Here is a 21,724-nt window from a genome sequence, read left to right on the forward strand (position 1 = left end):
ATTTTTATACATAAGATATATGTCTGCCTTTCCTAATTGCAAGCATCTTCAAAAACTCCTATCACTCCAGGTAGAAAATGAGAAGGGGGGAATATTTATCTTTTTAGGAGACTTTTTAGGATAGTGTTTTCATGCTTTTCCTATTACCTCCACGAGAGAAAAACAAGTCAAAGAGAAAAAGAAAGTAGAAAATGTTATGAGTTATAGCTGGAAGGATAAATTTCCTAGAGTTATGAATCTAGGAATAAGTTAATTAATAGTGTTACAACTTTCTAAATATAAATCTTATTAATAGTAATTAATGAAATATTTAACTAGTAATGCTTTACCAGTAATACTTATCTAAAAATCAAATTACCCATAAGATATTGTGATTCTTGTTATATATTGTTGTACATATGCAACCCATTTTAATTCCTATGTATATGTAATTATTTAAAACTGTCTTTAAGAGTAAAATTTTCCACAAAAACAACATTTTAAAACTGATGGTTCAAGTATGAAAACAATAAAAATTAAGAGAACCTAACAAATTTTCTGAACACTTGCAATAAAAAGATTTTGAACCCCCCCCCCCCAGTGGAATAATTTAATTCAGCTACAGTACTGTGGTTATAACACCCTTAGTAGCCACACAAAGAGTTTGTGCTCATCTAAATAAAGTTCTTACACAGCTTTTGCTGTGGAAGGTTAGGTTGTTGCTTTGGTTGGTGTGGGAGGTTTTTCTGTATATTTGTATTTCTAGTTTACCATTTTAATCTCTGCTGATCAGTATGTCCAGGAAAGTATAGTGAGATGTTGTTTTCTTCTTCTCTGGTAAACTGGATTCCTTTGAAGATGATGTTGTTGGTTCTAACTGGTACATTTTTATTATGGTGAAGGTGTCATCTACACATCTGATCTATATTTTAGGTTGCATTTGTGGAAGTGCTCTGGCTTCTAGACATTGCATAATGACTTCCACTATAAGTCCTGAAAGTAGTGAGCTCATAGCTGTACCTTTAATTTGTTGGTAATTTTATCCAACTAATTGAAAGTAAGTGGTTAGGCAGAGGTTTACAAGATCCAGTCTTGTATTTGGTTAAGTCAGATGTGCTGCGGAGCAATATGCTCATAGATTGACTAAGAATTCTTTGACTTTGACTAATTCTGGATCTATGGAGGTGTTTGTTGTGTAAACCAAAACATATTTTTCTTAGCTTCTGCTTTTCAATTCTGTTAATGTTTTCTTATCTCAAAGTTACACCAAACTTTATTACACAGAATTTCTTTACTTAAAATAAATGGCATTTTATCATTCTATACACATAGTGTAAAGTAATAATCTTTTGCTACACAATATATATTGATTTGTTTAATTAAGGGTCAACTATTGACAGGTACCAGAATTACTATATTTTTATACATAAGATATATGTCTGCCTTTCCTAACTGCAAGCATCTTCAAAAACTCCTATCACTCCAGGTAGAAAATGAGAAGGGGGGAATATTTATCTTTTTAGGAGACTTTTTAGGATAGTGTTTTCATGCTTTTCCTATTATCTCCACGAGATAAAAACAAGTCAAAGAGAAAAAGAAAGTAGAAAATGTTATGAGTTATAGCTAGAAGGATAAATTTCCTAGCGTTATGAATCTAGGAATAAGTTAATTAATAGTGTTACAACTTTCTAAATATAAATCTTATTAATAGTAATTAATGAAATATTTAACTGGTAATCCTTTACATGTAATACCTATCTAAAAATCAAATTACCCATAAGATATTGTGATTCTTGTTATATACTATTGTACATATGCAACCCATTTTAATCCCTATGTATATGTAATTATTTAAAACTGTCTTTAAGAGTAAAACTTTCCACAAAAACAACATTTTAAAACTGATGGTTCAAGAATTAAAACAATAAAAATTAAGAGAACCTAACAATTTTTCTGAACACTTGCAATAAAAAGATTTTGAACCCCTCCCCAGTGGAATAATTTAATTCAGCTACAGTACTGTGATTATAACACCCTTAGTAGCCACACATGATAGATATATCTGTTTAAAACTTTGTTAAGAGTCAAATAATTTAGCAAATCCATATAATAGAATGTTTTTAAAAATTCAAGAATGCACATAACTTTTTTACATGGCATTGTCCCCTGCCCAGACTACAATTAAAGCTGAAACTGAATTATAAATTCACTTCTTACAGCTACCATGATAAAGGTTGTCATGAATTTTTATGATTCTTACAAAGAATACATATGGATTACTACTATAACCACCTATAAAAATAGCATTTACAACTTTTTGAAAACTTGATCTATAAAATGCATTTTTAGGCAGAACACCCACTAAAACAAGTCCAGGTCTTAATTTACACCCATGAAATTGCATCTTTAAAAATTAATCAGAAGCTTGTAAGTTATACTTTGTCATGGATCTTCTGATGGATTTACCAATAACACCAACAAATCCCAAATATGTCTCTTGGAGTTTCAGTGTAAATGCTAAGACTCAGACACCTCACATTTTAAAGGAGATATCCACAAACCACAGTGGTTTTGATGCATTACAAGGAATATATGTGATGTGTGATTGATGTGCATATATGTGATGTGTGATTGATATGTGATTGCAAGGAATCAAAATTTAGGTTCATATTTTAACACTGGGTTATACTATAAAATAACATTTTTGTACTATGGTAATTCATTATAAATAGATCTTTGATTAAAGAGCTGACTTCTATGGACTTTAAAGTTCCTGTGGAAAAAAATTATAAAGCTTTGTTCTGTGGATTATACATTTTTGTGCAATGGATGCTAAATCCATTTTATTTATCCTCATGTGAAGAAATATGTATGTTTGGTAGTAACTTTGTGGGGAGTATTTCCAAAAGTAAATTAGGATTTCATGACTTTATATCATAAAAATATAGATTTGAACTTTTACACTGCAGTCAAAAAGACAAATGTGATATACACATCATTACTTTGGGAAGGATACCACTAAACACATAATTAGATCATTTTAACCTTCCTGGATCTGCCTACTGAGAACAATAAAAATACCAAAAATATTGGCCATTTCAGTGTTGCTAAGGACGGAAGAAGGTAAGTGCTATAGTACTTCCAACTAACTCGGATTACAATAATTCTAAATGGAAATATTAAAATGGTCTCTCAATCAAGAGTTCTTCTCTTTTAAGCTGATCTGTTCAGATGAATAATAAAGAAACACTTCCATTACTCGAATTTCAACAAGGGAGCCCACAAGGCGACAACACGAAAGACAATTTTGGTTGTTGGTTAAGCACTAGGGCTTAGAAACAGGGTGATTGCGAGTTCTTGTCCTGCTTTAGGCATAAACTTTAGGTCAGTCACTCTGAGCGACTCCCTCACAACCGAACTCATCTCACAGGGTTGTCGTTAGTATTAGGCTTGAGTTATTTATAAAGGCAGGATAAAGATGAATAAACACGAACCAAGATGTACCTCAGCAGAAGTGACGGGGGGAGTGAGGGGATGGGAGCCAACAGCGTAAAATTATTAAACTGATCATGATGTTAACAGCGCTAAGAAGACTACCACCAATGGCTTAATAAAATAACAAAACATCTTCATGGGATTAAAAACGGAGGGAACGCGAGCATGAGAAAAGCTACCGTCCAAAGAATTTCCCCCTCCCCTCCCCCCGCCTTCCTTTAAAAGGCAGCTCTCATCCACTCCCGAAGCTCTGGGTGTGGCAAAGCCTCGGCTGCTCACCTCGGGGCGGGGTCTGGGCAACTTTCTGATTAAGCGTCGGCTTAGGAGGCGCGCAGGTCGTGTTTTCGGGGGGAAGGGTGGGGGTTTTGTGGGGTTGTTACTTTAAAACGGGGAACACCAGTCTTAGTTATTGTTAGCGGGAAAGGCTTTGCTCTGACGTGCGGTAAGATGGTAAGTTCAAGTAGACCGTCGTATTCCATTCAGCCATGGGTTGGCTTTTCCGTGATACAACTCTTGTTGTGTTTTAAAAAATGGTTTGAAGATCCGGGGGAAAAAAGGCAGTGAGAATAAAAAAGCGAAGTTTGGCATACGGGCTGCCTAAAGCGAAAAGATTTTATAAAACCCAGCTTTAAAAGCCACTTACCCTGGGAGATTTTGATGCAGGTTGTTCAAATGGACGGGACTGAAGGCCCGGGGCGTTGTGAAGAAGGGGGCAAGAAAAAGGCGGGAAGTGGCTGCGCTCGCCATCCTTCGAGGTGGAGGCGTGCAAAGGATGTGTGGAGATGGTAGGCTACGTCGACCAGAGGAAAGCCAAACGAAAACTAGGCGAAGATGCTTCTGAGGCGGAGGCGCGATCACCATTTTGTCGTCGCGTGGGAGTCAACGATCGATTTATGTCCGCCTCGAGTCATTTTGTGGGGTTCGTGCCAGACCACAGTTGTAAAAATCCTCTTTCCGTCCCCCGCCCCCTCGCCTGGGGGTATTTTATGGATGGAGAGCGCTTTAATTTTCGTTAATAGAATTTACGGGTGTGAAATTCTTCCTGGGTTAGCGAAAATCCTATCTCTAAAGTAGTCTCGGAGATATGACTAGCCCCTTTTGGTTTCAGTGGGAATTCCTCCAAGATAAACGTAGATCGGATGGTAGCCAGTATTAAGGTATCAGACTTCAATTCTTCCTGCACTTACCTCAAAGTAAGTCTTCAGAATTTGAAGGAATAGGATGATCTCGGACATTGAATCCGCCAATAGTGTTGCAAGTTTGGAATGGAAAAATAACGGCTGCCTTTCTTTTTTTACTATGTTAAGTGGAGACTGGCAAAGGCTCAATCCCAAAAAGAATTAACCGCCAAGTTACAACTAACTTAAGAGTTCAGTATAATGGTTTTTTTCCTTGAGTTTGGTATATATCAAGCATATATCGAGACTAATAAAATGGATGCTTTAAAAAGTTTTTGTGTTTTACTTAACGTTATCTGAAATTGTATCTGTAGCCAATCCAAAATATATTTGATTAACTTGTTATTTTGAACTCCCTATTCATATAAGCTTCATTCAGCATAGCCCAAATATGGTAGTTCAATACTACACTCTTTAAGAGGGCACTTCTGATCAGTTGATTGGTAGATTGTTCCATAAAAGTTTTCTGAGTTCCTATTTGCAAATAGTTTAAAAGCATTAATATAAAGGGTTGCTATAATAAATTTAATTCCAATGACCTTGGTTAAGAGGACCAAATTCCTGCTATCAATTCAAGGTGTATCCTTCTATAGCTTTGGAAGCTGCTGAATTGTTGCAACTGGGCAGTTTATCTTGAAACTGAAAATACTCCAATACATAGCCCATAATTTTAGAGAAATATAAAAACAAGGATCCTCTATTTTGGATCAGTAGAATATATGCTTGGGTATCCTTTGTATTGTCATTATTTGTGTCACATTTTATATATACAAGAGGAATATTTTTTAGATATAAGTGTAATAGTATTTAAGAAGGAGGAAGAATTTTTTTTTAAACTTAAAATTTGTTTTGCAGTCTACTTCAAATCAGGACTCTCAAAACACAAGTATTCCACGGGAAGAAAGCGCTCAGTTACCTGCTACCAGCCAAGGCTATGTTCTGCCTGAAGGGAAAATCATGCCAAATACCATTTTTGTGGGTGGAATAGATGTAAGGGTATGTATTTATTTTGTGATAGGATTTCTGTTGTTAGGCTTTGTCTTCTGTATTCACAAAAATTTGAAGCAGTTGAATTCTGCACAGTGAATATTGCAATCTCAACTGAAAATAAACCCATTGGTGATACTTTCTGTGAAGAAATTCAGAATTGTAAAAGAAGTACGGTATTATTGTCTCCAAAATTTTCAGTGGAAGTTTCATATGTTCTTATCCTTAATATGTGTTGGGAGTACTGCTGTTTAATAAATAATTTGATAGTTATTTGGAAATTTTTTTAAAGTTAAAAGTATTTTACTATAAGGCTTTCTGTAGTATTTCCTTCATATGTTTAGTATGCCTTTACATAATTTATCCCTAGATGGATGAGACAGAAATTCGGAGCTTTTTTACACGATATGGCACAGTTAAAGAAGTGAAAATAATCACTGACAGAACTGGTGTATCTAAAGGGTAAGTTGTTTGGTTTGGGTGGCATTGATAAAAAATAATTATGGAGGCATTAAGTAGCTACAGTACTTAGATCAAACACTAGTATTCAAAGATTAACTGGTTATGAATGATATTAATGTGGAATAGAATTAAAAGTTTGTAAACTGAACTACAAGTTTCAGGCATAAATTTTCATTCTTCAATGGTGCTCTCAGTTTTAATTAGCCATTTCTTTGTTGCTATTATGTTTAATTGTAATATTGTTACTTTATTGTGTATTATTTTAATCTATTGTAGAATCAAATAGAGGGTTATTGATTTTTTTAAAATAAAATAAAAATAGATAATATCATTAGAAATGGGGCCACGGGTCAACTTAAAAGTTTTGCCTTCAATCTCCTTCATATTAAAAATAGCCATTGGTCTTCTAGTTTGAGAAGTGCATAAGATCTTTCTAGTTATAGGGATATAAACATTCTTATTAATTTGATCCCTTTATGTCATACTTCGTCTTCTATTTTTCTAGATGCAGCCTTTTTAATGGACAACATTGAATTACATAGTGGGGTATTAATTGAATATTAATATACTTTTGATTTATCTTTATAGATATGGATTTGTATCATTTTTGGACAATGTAGATGTACAGAAAATAGTAGAAGTAAGTTGTTAATTTGGGGTCTACGTGGAATTGTTTAGAGACCTTGTATTGGTTTCTATTTTGGAATGGAAATCATAAGAAAAAAAACTTGATTAGACTGTTGATAATTAGAATTTGTTTGCAATTCAGTTAATAGTACTTGGACCTAAGAAATGATTGGACTCATTATTTTGATCAGCTTTCAGGGTGAACAAAATGAAATAGATCAAGAAAACTGGATAAGTGGTTTCCTTGTATTGGATTCTGGCCTTCTGTATGTAATCCAAGTTGCAAAATTTGAGTTATTTTTACCAGAAAAAATGCAGGTGAAGATTAATTGGGTTTTGAAATGTCTCCCAGACTATCCTGAGTCTAGTTTATTTAAAATTCTTTAAAAATAATCTTTTCCTATTTGTTTTTCAGTCCCCTATCTAAACGCTTTATTACTTTATGGCCTATGTCTGTACCATATTAGGAGATATTGAAGAAAATTTTCATCTGTAATCAAAGTCTTCTGTGTTCTATAGTTAACTGTAATATCAGTAGGATTTGATTCTGTAGTGTCTTGAAAATTCACCTAAAGACTGGGCCACATAATAGATTTTACATTTCTTGCAGAAGCTTGAGTCCTAGAAATTTTGTTTTCTGTTCAATTAATTCTATTCAATTAGTCAATGATGCTCTTAATATATGTAATACATCCTAACAAAAACTAGATGAGCTGCATACACTGCTGTATATAAATTATATACAGAGATAGTCATAAAATGCAAGTGGCTCCTAATGAGAAGTTTAGAATAATTATTCAAATTCCTAAGCATATATTGAAAAAGTTTGAGCAGAAAGATAACTAGATAGTACAATGGTAACTATCAGTCTTTGATGGCTTTAACATGTCAACACCTGTGCATGTGTCTGGCATAGTATCTCAGTACAAGGATGGACTTGAGATTGATCACAATGACCCCATTTTCTCACTAATCAAATGCCTTTCATAGTAAAAAAAATTGTCACTAAGTGGGTTTTTATTATTTATTATATAACATTTAGAGATTGTCCCACATAGAGCAATTCTGGACATATATATATATATGTGTGTGTGTGTGTGTGTGTGCGCGCGCGCTTGCTTTTTATGCACCCTGTCGACCCAAATATGGGAGAAAGATGGCTCTAGTTTGAGCTGATACAGGCAAAAGATTTCTTTCTCCCATATTTGGGTCGACAGGGTGCATAAAAAGCACTTGTAATTCTCCCCTGTCTCTTCAGCTGACAAAGTGAGAAAGAGCCTGTGGCCTAGAGGTTATCACAGCTGCTTAACATGCAGACAGCCCAGGTTCGAATCTCAGAAGGGTATGTCTGGTTGAAAAGAACTAAAAAGTTTGAAATAGCTATTCCAGTTCTCCCTTAATTCTTTGTTAGCAATCCAAATTTTGCCAAGATACTCTCAATCTTACACGGGAAAAGACCCGAATACACCAAGACCTGCATACCTGTACCTGTGAAAATCTATATTAAAAACAGTTAAAACAAGAATAAAATAAAATTAAAATTTCCAGAATTAAAAAATACAGGAGAGGCTTTAGTGAATTGCAGGATCAGGTTTTCAAGTATTTCTGAAAGATCAGGAGAGTGGGTGCCCACCTCAGATGGTTGTTTTATAATCGTATTGCTAGCTCTTATGGTCACAATGATTACTTTTTTATTTAAGATATTTCCAGTATGATTGATTATGTGCCATCAAGTCATTGTTGACTCATTTGTCAAATGGAATAATGCTAGATAGATACTTTATTTGACTTGTTCAGTACCATTGCTTTTTCTTGCTCTGCTGGTAACAAGTGGAGTACTGTAGCTCTTCTTACCGTCTCATTTTCGACCTTAGCTGTCTCAGAAGTCTAATACAGCTAGTCAATACAGCTAAATTCATATTTTATAGCCTAAAAGAGAATTCTCTGGTGGTTTTTACATTTGTCAGTATAGAATTCTGTTACAAAATTGTTACAGACTTTAAGTAGTTGTATTAATCAAAACTATTGATAATATTTAGCCTGTTGAGAAAAGTACATGAATCAAAATCTTTAAATTACTCTTTTCTAGTCACAAATAAACTTTCATGGGAAGAAGCTCAAATTGGGACCTGCAATAAGGAAACACCCAAACTTATGTGAGTATTATTGAATTGGACAGCCTGTATTAAGAAAAGCTCTTGATAGAGGAAACAGTTTTGTTTCTAGATAAATATAAGGATGGCAAAAATACTTGGAGGCACAAACATATAACATTGATATTTACTACTATTCTACCAGCAGTTACCTGCTTTCTTTTGCAAGATGCATATGGGAAAACGACTGTCATTGTGCAATAAGTCTTGTCATATGTAGCTCAGGTGGATACTGATAACTATTAATTTATGTGGCAATGTGAAATATATTTGAGTATTGAAACATTTTTAAGGTAGAAGAAATTTTGAGGATACAACTTTATTTTTCTTATCTCACAAGGTGCCTATCATGTGCCACCCAGGCCAATGCTTATTAATTCCCCTACACCTCAGTTCCATAGTGTTTGGAGTAACCAGGAAACATATATGCAGTCTCCAGCTGTGATGAGTCCTGTCACGCAGTATGTTCAGGTAAGGTTTTTAGAATGAAATTTAATTCATTTAATTGCATTTTAGAGAAAGTAAAATTGTACAACTAGTTTAAAAAGGATTCTGTAAATTGACATAATTTCAGATGCATGGAGTACAAGATTATTATTAATATCTAAACATTTCATAAGAATATAATAGAAACTATTCCCATTTTCTATTCCTACTTTGAAATATTCTGGGGATACTGTCAATACTTTCCCCCCCTTTTTTCCTGTGGAATCTGTCAAGAGTTAAAATTACATAAGTTAAATTCAATTGAATAAGATGGAATTAATGTTTATTCATCTGTCATTTCCCATATTATCTTCTGAAGGAGTAGTACTATTTCTTGAGCATATCTGGGATGTGGAGACATTGTCCTGGATTCATGATTACTGATGGATGAACAAATGGAAGCTATGGGCAGGAGAGCTTTTGCTCAGTTTTGATTGGTGTGCCAATTCTGGCCCTTTCTGGAATGGAAAGCTCTGGCTACAGTGATTCATACCCTTATCACCATGCAGTTAGACTTTTGTAATCTACTTAGCATGGGGCTACTTCTGAAGATCACTTAAAGACTACAGGAGAGGCAAAGTGCAATGGCCCACTTGCTAACTGTTGCTGTTTCTTAAAATATTAAACTTATTTTTCAGATCTTGGGTTGAGTAGCCATAGATTATTGGGTACAATTCAAAATGATATTTTTGACTTTTGTTTTATTATATAGTATTTTATAACAAAATTACAAAAAATAATCAAAAATACAGAAGATAAACAGTGAAATTAAGATAGTTAATGAATTGAAAAAAGCTGAATAAATGCATAAAGAAAAGAAACTGAAGATTTTTTTAAAAAACCAAGCATGTAATAAGATAGAAATCACTGGTTTATAAAAATTACCTTATAATACTGTATTGTTATCAAATAGTGTTGACTTAAAACAGTTGTAAAAGAGTTGACATTAAGGCTTTAAGTTACCTACTTCTTCTAGAACTGACATGTCCAAAGAGATCCTCCCAGGGGTGAGGGTGGCTAAGACCAATAAGTATTGCTTTTTATCATAACATCTGCATTCTGAAACAATATGGAAATGTATTGGCTCCATCAATGAAACTAGTGAAACGAACATTTCCATTGGGTTTTTAGAATATTATTTGCCATCATTATTTCTATTTTGTACTGTTATTGCTGATTTTCGTATTCTCAATACTATATGGTATAAGGATGTAAGAACATTAATCATGCAAAGGGCCATGAACATCTAATCACCTTTGTAGTTTAAGGCCACTCTTGAACAATTCTGAATGCTGTATCAAAAAGCGTGTCTTATCTCCCCATGGTTGTTGTGTTTCCAAGCTGAACACATCCAGCACCTGCAACATTTCCGTATAACTTTTTTCTACTAGCCCTTTATGGTTGCTTTCCTATGAAACACTCCATTTTGGCAATGTTCTTCCTAAAATGCAGTTAAAACTGGATGCAACTATCTTAGTACAATTTTACTAAAGCGGAATAGAGAGATACAATAACTTCTTTCCCTTTTGACTTAATGACTTCTGTTGATGCACCTTAGAATAACATTTCCTTTTGGGGTGAGCCACATCATACTGCTGGCTCATGTTAAGCTTGTGATTCACAAACACCTTTTTTTTTTTTTTACATGTTGTGTGATTATTCTTCAGCCTTCTTTCCGAAGTTTCATCTTTAATTTTCCTTTAGGACTTTGCATTTTACCTTGTTGGAATACATCTTGCCAGTTTTGTGTCATTGTTTCAGTTTGTAAATATCTATCAATAGTATATTGTCTTCTAAGATTTCTCTATTATCTCTATATTTGTGTTAAATAAAAAGTTGATATATTTTTAAATCCCTCTTTCAAAATGTTTATATTGAATAACACAGGAGACCTATTGTAAGTCACTCAACAGTTTCTTCTATTTCAGAGCCATTAACTTATTCTTTTGGTCAATCTAATGGTTATACAGTTAGTTTATATTTTTCCATCTTTTCTAGTAGAGTCTCCTAGAAGAATTTTGGGTGCTTTGCTGAAGTCAAGATATATTGTATCTTCCACATCCATGGTCAACTAAACTGATATTCTATTAAATAAGATCAGATTGATTTGACATGATACAGTATATTCTTGATAAATCCATGCCAAGTTCTCCAAAGTAATGAATTATTTTCTAAGTGATCAGAGACTGATTTTATAATGGATCCTTAAGTTTTCCTTGCTACCTGAAACTGATCAGTTTGTGGTTATATGGAGCTTCTTTTTTCCTCCTTTTGAACATTTGCTTTTCTCCAATGTTTTTGTGCCATACCCATCTATAATTTCTCTTAATATTCTGGAAAGGGTCTCTACGAAAAAGCTTCTTCAAAACTCAGATGAAATTGAACTTACATTCATTTATGATAAAAGGGTTTAAAGTTTTCCCCTGTCCATTCCTGACTAACTCAAGGGAATGGTGCTCATCTCCAATTCTCAGCTAAGGGAGCCTATCTTGTCTAAGAGATATTTTCATGTGACCAACATAAAAATGTGGATCTAGTAATCTTCCTGCCAAGTGGTATCTATTTATCTACTCACATTTGCATGATTTCAAACTGCTAGGTTGGCAGGAGCTGGTATGAGTAATGGGAGTTCACCTGTTACACAGCATTTGGATTTGAAACCCAGGTTGTCAGCTTTGTAGCTGACAGGCCTAGTGTCTTAACTGCTAAGCCATCATGCCGCTCCATCATTGATGATAGCCAGGTGCTTCCTAATCTATTTAATTCAAGTTTTATTCCTTCCTTTTGCTTATGCTCAGTCAAATACATTTCTACTTGGGAGAGAAGGAAAGAAACAGAAGGTATTGCGCTTTCCCCTCTAGCTCAGAGGTCCCCAACCTATGGGCCAAGGCCCACTACCAGGACGTGGCTTCTTGGCCACCGGGCTGTATGAGTGGCTGGCCAGTGCAGCTGATGCTAGCTGAGCTGTGAGCCTCTTGCTGGCACTAGGCAAGTCCCAAGCCTCTCGCCGGTGCTAGCAGCCCCATTTGCGGAGCGTGCATGCTTACAGCCCCATTCAGGCACATGGAGCCACATTTGCATGTGTGCGCATGCGCATATAAAGGTCCCTATCGTTCCCTTTCTCACTGGGCCGCCAAGCCAGAAAGGTTGGCGACCCCTGCTCTAGCTGTCACCTGTTCCTATAAAATAATTTTGCTTGTAGTATAGCTTCTCCCTTTTCTTTCTTTTACAGCAGTACAGAAAAAAGCCCCTTTTGTGTTTTTAGACTCTTGCAATTCATAATTCTTTTGGTATTTTTATCTTTCTGCAGATACTAGCTATATTGGTTTCCTAAAATGCCTTCAATTTTTTTATCAGAAAATTTTGTCAATACATTTTTTTCAGAATTGTAGGTACAGTTTCTATAGGTCTTTCTCATTCTAAATCTACTGCAAATGTATTTAGATAAAACTTTGTTGTACTGTACAGTTTTCAGACATGAGTGAAAACTTATATTCTGTTTTTGTGAACATGAAAAGATAGAGAGCTACACGGTGCATTATTACTATTTGTTAAATTTATTTGCTGCCAATCGCTGTGGCTTCTTGTGATATAAACTAATTATTACATTTGAAAACAGAAACCAACTAAGAATTGCTAACTAAAAAACAAAATGATAACACAAAATAATAAGAGATTCATGAATTTACACCAACTGGTTGATGCACAAAATATAGTTTGTTTGGGATTATGAACCACGTTCTACCAATAAGATATTTTATGGTAGAATATAGTTTGTCCATGACTTCTAATAACATTTTCAAAACAGATTTACAGACTTGTTCATATAAAAAACTATCTAAAATTAATTCTGTTTTTGAACTTACAGGCCTACCCTTATGGTTCCCCAGCTTTATTAATTCAGCAACAAGTTCCTGTAGGATACCAGCCAACTTATAATTACCAGGTTTGAGTATATTTCAGTTTTAGTATCCAAAAATGGAAGTGAAACTTAGAAATTAAGTCCTATCTTAACTAAATATGATTTAATGTGGCTTTCAGATCATGCCATTTGATATTTTGAAATGTAATTGTAGGAATAACTAAGCAAGAAGAAGGTTGTACATATGCTGGGTGATAGTAGGTCTTGATAAATATGAATTGTATTTCAATTATGAGCTTTTTTGTTACTAAACTGCAGTAATCCAGATTTTGAGGAGAAAAAATAAGGGACTTATACCTTGCACCTGTCAGCAGTTGTGGGGACTATCTAAAACTATTTATACAATATTAAACAAAGTTATAACCTTGGTACTTTAGGATTGTCTACTCCTGATTGCATATAATAGATCAGAATAATTCTCTTTAGGTTCCTTTTCAGAAGAGGCAATAAACAAGGTCCAGAAAAGCAAACTTTCAATTGCTGCTCCCTTTGTCTGGATCATTCTACCTGAGATCTGAGCATTCCATCTGATAACTGATAACCCAGTCCCAATGCTGCTGGGTTTTAGGGAGGCTATAAACACTTGGACTAGGAGAGGGGAGATATATTATCAGGCTTTTCTCTCTTACAATGGAGTTGAATGTATTAAGGAATTATTCAGTAAATGATAATATTGCAGATTCTTTTTTTCCTTATGTATTTAATCTTATTTACAAAGAAAAATATGCAAGCTGATTAGAGTTGGTATAGTTCAGAGCAAGAAATACAGTGAAAGAAAAAAATATTTGATACCTGCTGATTTTGTACATTTGCTCACTGACAAAGAAAGGATCAGTTTATAATTTTAATGGTAGGTTTATTTTAACAGTGAGAGACAGAATAACAACAAAATAATCCAGAAAAACACATTTTTAAAAAGTTATAAATTGATTTGCATTTTAATAAGTGAAGTAAGTATTTGATCCTCTATCAAATAACAAGATTTCTGGTTCCCAGGTGTCTTTATACAGGTAATTCGCTGAGATTAGGGAGCACTCTCATAAAGGGAGTGCTCCTATCTCAGCTTGTTATGTGTATAAAAGATACTTCTCTACAGAAGTAATCAATCAGATTCCAAACTCTCCACCAAGGTGAGGAGCTGACCAAGGAGGTCAGGGACAAGACTGTAGATCTACACAAGGCTGGAATGGGCTGCAAGACTATCACCAAGCAGTTTGGTGAGGAGGTGACAACAGTTAGTGCAATTATTCGCAAATGGAAGAAACACAAAATAACTGTCAATCTCCCTTGGTCTGGGACTCTCACCTCATGGAGTTTCAATTATCATGAGAATGGTGAGGAATCAGCCCAGAACTACACAGGAGGATCTTGTCAATGATCTCAAGGTAGCTGGGACCATAGTCACAAAGAAAACAATTGGTAATACACTGTGCCGTGAAGGACTGAAATCCTGCACCGCCTGCTCAAGAAAGCACATGTACAGGCCCATCTGAAGTTTGCCAATGAACATCTGAATGATTCAGAGGAGAACTGGGAGAAAGTGTTGTGATCAGATGAGACCAAAATCGAGCTCTTTGGCATCAACTCGCTGTGTATGGAGGGGGAGGAATGCTGCCTATGACCCCAAAAACACTATTCCCACCGTCAAACACGGAGGTGGAAACATTATGCTTTGGGAGTGTTTTTTTGCTAAGGGGACAGGACAACTTCACCGCCTCAAAGGGACGATGGACGGGGCCATGTACCATCAAATCTTGGGTGAGAACAAAATCCCTCCTGAGATGTATGCAAACCTGGTGGCCAACTACAAGAAATGTTTGACCTCTGATTACCATCAAGGATTTTGCCAAGTACTAAGTTATGTTTTGCGAAGTGGTCAAATATTTATTTCACTCATTAAAATGCAAATCAATGTATAACTTTTTTTGAAATGCATTTTTCTGGGGGTTTTTGTTAGCCTGTCCCTGTTAAAATAAACCTACCATTAAAATTATAGACTGATCCTTTCTTTGTCAGTGGGCAAACAAAATCAAAATCAGCAGAGATCAAATAATTTTTCCCCTCACTATAATCCTGACAAGCAAGCAAAATTACTACTCAAAAGACGCTTCATTGCAAGAGGAAAAAGCCTCTTTTCAAAAGGCAACTGGACTTTCTTAGTTTTTTTGTTTTAAATTTTTTCACTTTTCATCCAAGAAGCTTCTTCAGTTCTTCAACAAAATGTTTTCAAACAAAGTCCAGTTGCCTTTTGGAAAAAGCACCTTTCGGATAACCATTACCTGGATAATTGAGAATCCCCATAGACACTGCTACTCAAAGATGCATTATTGTATTCCTATTATTTTATCAAGCAAGTTAAATGCTATATTCTGCTAAAAGTCTGTTAATAGTTTCTTTGCTTACTGTTTTTTTTAAGATTCCACCACAGTGGCCTCCTGGAGAACTAAGAAATTATATCGTGCCGGTAAGTCACATTTCTTGTTTTTATTTAAATTCAGTGGCTAATATTTACAATGATCAAAGGAGACCTGCCATCATTATTTATGTACTAGCTACTGAGTATTTTTTATATTGGCATATATGTTAGATTTACATGAACATAATTTCTCTGATATTTTATTAAACAGTGACTTCAAGGTATTTTTGAAATTTAGCAGAAAAAGTCAAAGAAGCCTCCAAAAAATTACCTAAGTATTTGGACAGATGTATTTGGGAGGAACACTTTCTTTAAATAGTCTGGATCAGACTCTGTAGCACTTTTTTAAAAATGACGCTAATCTTTTATGTTTGTTAGAAAATTCTGTTTTATTATAGAAATGGTAGGAGAGGATTATTATATAACCATACAGATTGGTAGCAACAGATGGTTACATAACTGTACAGACCGAAATAAAGTGTACAGTATACAGTCAACATGGGCCTTGCTGGTTAACCGTTTCAACTGTCACAGGAAACTCCTCAGAACGTAAGGGAACCATAGATTATAACCATAGATGCCATCTACTGGCTGAATAATTCTGTAGTTGTTGCAATACAAAATACTTTCTAACATGTATTCCAATACCCCCACTCAACAACTACTCCTTATAATAGTCCCATTTCAGCTCTTAGTTCTGTTTCCAGATTCTTATATTTCTTATCCTTTTTCTTCCTCTTCTTGCTGTTCTGGTTGTCCACAGAGCTAGTGCTGCTGCTGCCGCTTTGGCCTTGGCTCTCCGAAGAGCTGGCACTGGAGCTGCTGGGGCTCAGGTTATGCTCTGGCTGGACTGGTGGACCAGGGTCTCTTTCTCCTTTATGTCTCTGCAACATAGAACAGACTTTTGGCTGGGATGCCTTTATTGCTTTGTGTGTATCTCCTGATTGAAACTTCTTGTGGCCCAATGCCAGCTCTTCTTTCATTCCACTTAGATAGTCTTTCTCAGTTAATTTCTTTATTATGTTAGGGCTTCTGTGTCCAAGTGAATGAATGTTTTTTTTTCTATTTGGCAGTATTAGCTACCTGATTGCAGTTTAGCTGATACAATCTATCTGTAATTTTAACCTTTGTAAGTAAGATATCCCTTTTGTGATAACAAAACTTCCTCTTTAACGGTCACTACATTGCCTTGTTTTGTGAGCTTCATTGACAAAAGATTAGTTTCAAGAGCAAAGATAAGTAGTACATGTTTCACAAATAACTTTCTGGTGACACTCTGAGAAGTAGGACAGTAAAGAAAACCATCTCCAACCTATTACTTCTGATTATTTGTTTCTGTGGTGTGGTGATTGTTTCTGTTTTAGTCTGGTCAAAGTGAGTAATTAAATTTCTGTCATCAAGCGCTGTGACAAATGTTTCATAATTTTCTGATAAACCACTAAGTAATAGTACTGCAACATGAAAATCTTTTATTTCTTCTCCTCTACCTCTCAGACTTCAACCATTTCCAAGGGTGCCTTGTGTTATATAATCCTACATATCCTGGCCTTTCATCAGCTTGATTTGATATAGCTTTCTAATCAAATGCAGTTTGTTGCTTAGATTAACTATTTCATGCACCTTTTGTAATCCTTTCCACATTTCTTTAGCAGTTTCACATTTACATACATGTATGATGTGATAATTTTCTATGATAAGAGAGATTACGCTCTGATCTTTCTCTGTCCATTCATCTGAAGACTGCTCTGGCATAACTTCATTTATACATTTTCATGTACCTTCCCTTATTAGCACCATTTTCATCTTGAATTTCCAAGACTGGTAGTTCTGGTTTGTCAGGTTTGCAAATGAAATCTTTGTTTCAGCTTTGTCACTGGCCATTTTCATTTATTTATTTATTCTGTTACAGTCTTCTTTCTGTTGCCGTTCTTGCACTTATTTGCTGTAGCTGGCTATGATTAGTTTATTTTGTTCTGTGCTGAATTTTATATTTGTCCTCTGTTCTGGTTTTATACTGATTTCATCTCTGGTTTTATACTGATTTCATCTCTGGTCTACCTGGGTTGAAGCTGGTTTACCTGGGCCCATAACCTGCTAGAAAATTCTGTTCTATAGAAATGGTAGCAGAGGATTATTATAGAGCCATAGAGATTGGTAGCAGAAGATGGTTACATAGCCATATAGATAAAATGTAGAGTGTACAGTCACCATCGGCCTTGCTGCTTAACAGTTTCAACTGTCACAGGAATCTAAAGAAAACATACCATAACTATAGATATAAACTAAACACTATCCTATACTGGCTGAATAATTCTGTAGTTGTTGCAATACAAAATACATTCTAACATGTATTCCAATAAAGTTGCTGCTAGAAATGAACTTGAGTCTATCTATTGAAGCATTGGTTTACATGATTACTTTAACTAATTTGATTATAAATGAAGCCACGATTTCCAACATGATGTCTTGGTATTTTTCAGTAGGGTCAAAATGCTACATGTCTGCCAAAAAGAGTGGTACATCAGTACTCATTGTTAATTGGTTCCGGGAGGTGCGATGAGTACCAAACAAATTTTTCCCATAAGGAATAATGTAGCGAATCACAGAACAGCTGACAGTGACAAGTTCTAGCTTGTGTGTTGTGTATCAAATGATGAGTACCGGGACAAAATTTTCATGTGAAAATATGTTGAGTACCAAATTTAACAAGTTTCAAAGCAGTCAAGTACCTAGGTACCATTGTATAAGCAATGAATGAATGCTACAATTAAGTTTTATGTATGTTTATAACTTGCAATATTGAATTTTTTTCTGTAGTTTCTATTTCAGACTTCTTTGATCAGTTCATAAAATGGATAGCATCCATTTCTATTAACTTTTTTTAAACAGGCATATACCACAGTGAATTATGGTAGTGAAATGGATGTAGGAACTGACCAAGCAGAGTGTTCTATGACTGACACTGCACAGTCATGTGCAAACAGTCCACAAAAGGTAATAATGAATTATATTGTGATTCATCTTTACATAGAGAATAATTAAACTTTGGATGTGTAATAAATGAAAAGCAAGAGCAAAATAAAAATAGTACAGGTAGTCTTTGTTTACCAACCACAATTGGAATTCACAATTCTGTTACTAACTAAAGTGTTTACTAAGTAGGAAATCAGGTGATTGCAGCTGTGCTTTCCAAGGTGTCAAGACTCATCCGTTTTGCACCTATGGTTTTTTTTTTTACCTACTAACCACTCCCCATTCTTTGGAATGCTTACCTAGGGCTGAGATAATTAAAAAGAAGGGAATTCATGTTTGTATTTTCATTCAGTGGAGAGAAAAGGGATTATAAGACAGTAAACAGGGACTCAATGGGGATTGAACCTGAAAGCAATGGCATTTGTAGAGCTCTATGTAAACAGCCTGGTTAGTCCCCATTGTGTACTTGTTCATTCTCTTGTAGTCCCTTCCTCCCCAATTGCAGGGGGGAGGACAGGTCAAATACCAGATATTACCTACAGAAATTGCTTGGCTTTATTTCTCTCCCCCACAGTTAAAAGGTTAGGGATAAAGGGATTACAAGAGAGTATGCAGACATACAATTGGAACTACATCAGGTTGTATGTGCAATGCATTAGCAGCTGCCAGCACATTGTTTTCTATTGTATTCCCCATTGTATGCCTGCTTACTGACTGTAATAGTGATCATGAGACTAAGAAACAGCAACAGTGATCTAAGAAGGCAGTTGGTAAGCAAGGGCTATCTGTAGCGTGTTCATTGCTTTTTTTCTTAGTGTCTTATGTGTAGGGCTACATCTATATTTAAAAAGTCTATAAATGGCCAGTTGCTAAAGCATGAGTTGACAATTTGTGTCCATATATGAACCCTCTGCATAGTGTTCATGGCTATACCAGGACTTAAAATTTCATGTTTATATTCAGTGGCAAATGCCCAACTTTCTGTAGTGTAATTTTGTTTTGTTATTTTCCAAAGAGTATAAATGGGAGCAAGATACCTCTTGAAGACAATTTTTAAAATGTCCATCCTTAATACATCTGACCCAAGATTAACTCTGACTCTGAAATTTGGCTGTTTTGTAATCAGATTTAGATTCATACATATAGGGCTTTCAAAGGATGAAAATGGAAGCAGATAAAGTAAACTGAGGGTTATCTCTTCATACAACATTTGTTCAGGCATTAGAAAACATCTAACACACAATATTCTTAATATATTAATAAAGTTTAATTGTTTTAGAAATCTGTGGATCGCAGCATACAGACAGTAGTATCGTGTCTATGTAATCCAGATAATCGGTTGAGGAACAATATTGTAACTCAAGAGGACTATCTTAAGGTATCAATAAAACTGAAAGATAAGACTGCTTAAGAGATCTGTTACCAAGAATTATTAGAGAAGGTCAAATTTACAGTGATAGTATGTACAGAAAATATTCTGACTCCAGATTTGACAGAGATGGCTACAGTTAAGTACTCACCTCCTTTATAGATTTATTGTTGCATTCTAATTTGGTATTCAAATGCTGTTTGTACTGTTTTGATGATGGAAATTTGACAGCAGCGTCACACATCACAAAGAAGCTATAATAGAGAATGCATAAATAAATTCTACATTTACTTTCTACACTGCAGAATAAATGAATAAATAATGAATATATTATTGTAGTCACACACCAAAACAGTTTAGCCTAATTTAATCTAAAATATAAAATATATGTTGTTACATTTTAGGTCAGTTTTGCATATCTAATTAGCATTTGATACTTAAATAACAGTCTAATAAATTATGAAAATAGCAGAAAGGTAGTCTTATACCTAAAACTCAACCAAGTGTGTAGAATTAATGGCAGAGATAATCCCTTTTTTAAAATTTAAAAAAAACGAAAGGCCACCTTATAATTAACATAAGGAATCCTGTCTTAGAGAAAGTTTTTACATCAATAATATTTATTTCCTTAGTGCCTTATAAAAGAAGTAATAATTAATACCATTTATTTGAACCTTTACAATATGGACAAAAATGCTGTTCCAGAAGATCTTTATAAAAACTTTTACAATACAGTAAATAATGTGAATAAATAGCTTGTAATTAATAACTACTTGTTATCTTGCTAAATTGCCCCAAAGTATGGAAAGAAACTACACAGATAGCTTTTTTAATTCCAGGGTTTCCTTAAATTGATTTGTTCTTTGGTCCAAGAGCTCTATTTTTAGAAGTAAATAATAAGAAATTTTTAATTTGAATCTGGCTGCACTTTAATTTATTTTCTTTAATCTTCATTTGTAGGAGAAGAGAGCACATCATTTTAGAAGAAGCAGAGCTGTTCTTAAAACTGTTTGACTCAACAATATATACAGAAAACCTGAAATATTCATGTTTGTCATTTGTAAAGATAGAAAAACTTGCAGTTTAATATCGGTGACAAAACATACTTGACAATTATGTAGCCCTACTGACAAAAGTTATTTGACGTTGGAGTTCATTTGAAGTTTGTATGTTTCTCAATGTTTGAATTTATATGTTATTTATTTCTAGACATGTTTACATGATTTATCTAATCTAGATTTTTCTGAAATCTAATTCCTAACCAGAAAATTTCATGTTTAACAGTTGGAGTTCTTAAACTTTCTAAATACAAGGTTGTGTTTTTAAGCTTTAAAATACATTTTACTACATGTTGACACTTGTTTCTAACATTTTAACTTTCTCCCAGCTCACACTTAAAATAGGAGGATCTTTTTTTTCAAGAGATGTTTTTAAAACTGTACTTGAATCAGGTGATTAAACAGACATCCAGTTGCATCTCAATTACTGCCACAAATACATACATACTCAGTACAGTACAGTATTGCCTTACATATCCAATCAGTGGGGACTTCATTCATTAGCTGTGTGTGCTGCTTAATTATCAGTTCTGAAACTGATAGGAATAAAAGTGTACTCACGGATGTAATTAATAGTATTAACTATACTTTGTGAGTTACACTTTTTTATACTAGGCCA

The 21,724-nt window shown here is 34.5% G+C and overlaps 1 protein-coding gene across 1 annotated transcript; it reads left to right on the forward strand.

The window, feature by feature from the left end:
- Positions 1–5,501: 5,501 nt before the first annotated feature.
- On the forward strand, positions 5,502–21,061 carry DAZL (deleted in azoospermia like). Its single transcript, XM_015810751.2, has 10 exons — positions 5,502–5,648; positions 6,010–6,101; positions 6,690–6,741; positions 8,818–8,884; positions 9,222–9,352; positions 13,236–13,313; positions 15,706–15,753; positions 18,595–18,699; positions 19,958–20,056; positions 21,008–21,061. Exons 1-10 carry the CDS (start codon positions 5,610–5,612, stop codon positions 21,059–21,061), a joined length of 765 nt encoding a protein of 254 aa, XP_015666237.1. The 5' UTR covers positions 5,502–5,609.
- Positions 21,062–21,724: the final 663 nt, after the last annotated feature.

This window comes from Protobothrops mucrosquamatus, unplaced genomic scaffold, assembly GCF_001527695.2.
Source record: "Protobothrops mucrosquamatus isolate PMUCROS unplaced genomic scaffold, P.Mucros_1.0 scaffold18, whole genome shotgun sequence".
Taxonomy (NCBI): domain Eukaryota; kingdom Metazoa; phylum Chordata; class Lepidosauria; order Squamata; family Viperidae; genus Protobothrops; species Protobothrops mucrosquamatus.

Bases quoted from the DNA above. Each gene is read 5' to 3' on its own strand.
- DAZL (XM_015810751.2), top strand. From the start codon at position 5,610: ATGCCAAATACCATTTTTGTGGGTGGAATAGATGTAAGG. The intron at 13,314-15,705 runs GTTTGAGTATAT...GTTTTTTTTAAG, and splicing joins AGCCAACTTATAATTACCAG to ATTCCACCACAGTGGCCTCC. The intron at 18,700-19,957 runs GTAATAATGAAT...TAATTGTTTTAG, and splicing joins GTGCAAACAGTCCACAAAAG to AAATCTGTGGATCGCAGCAT.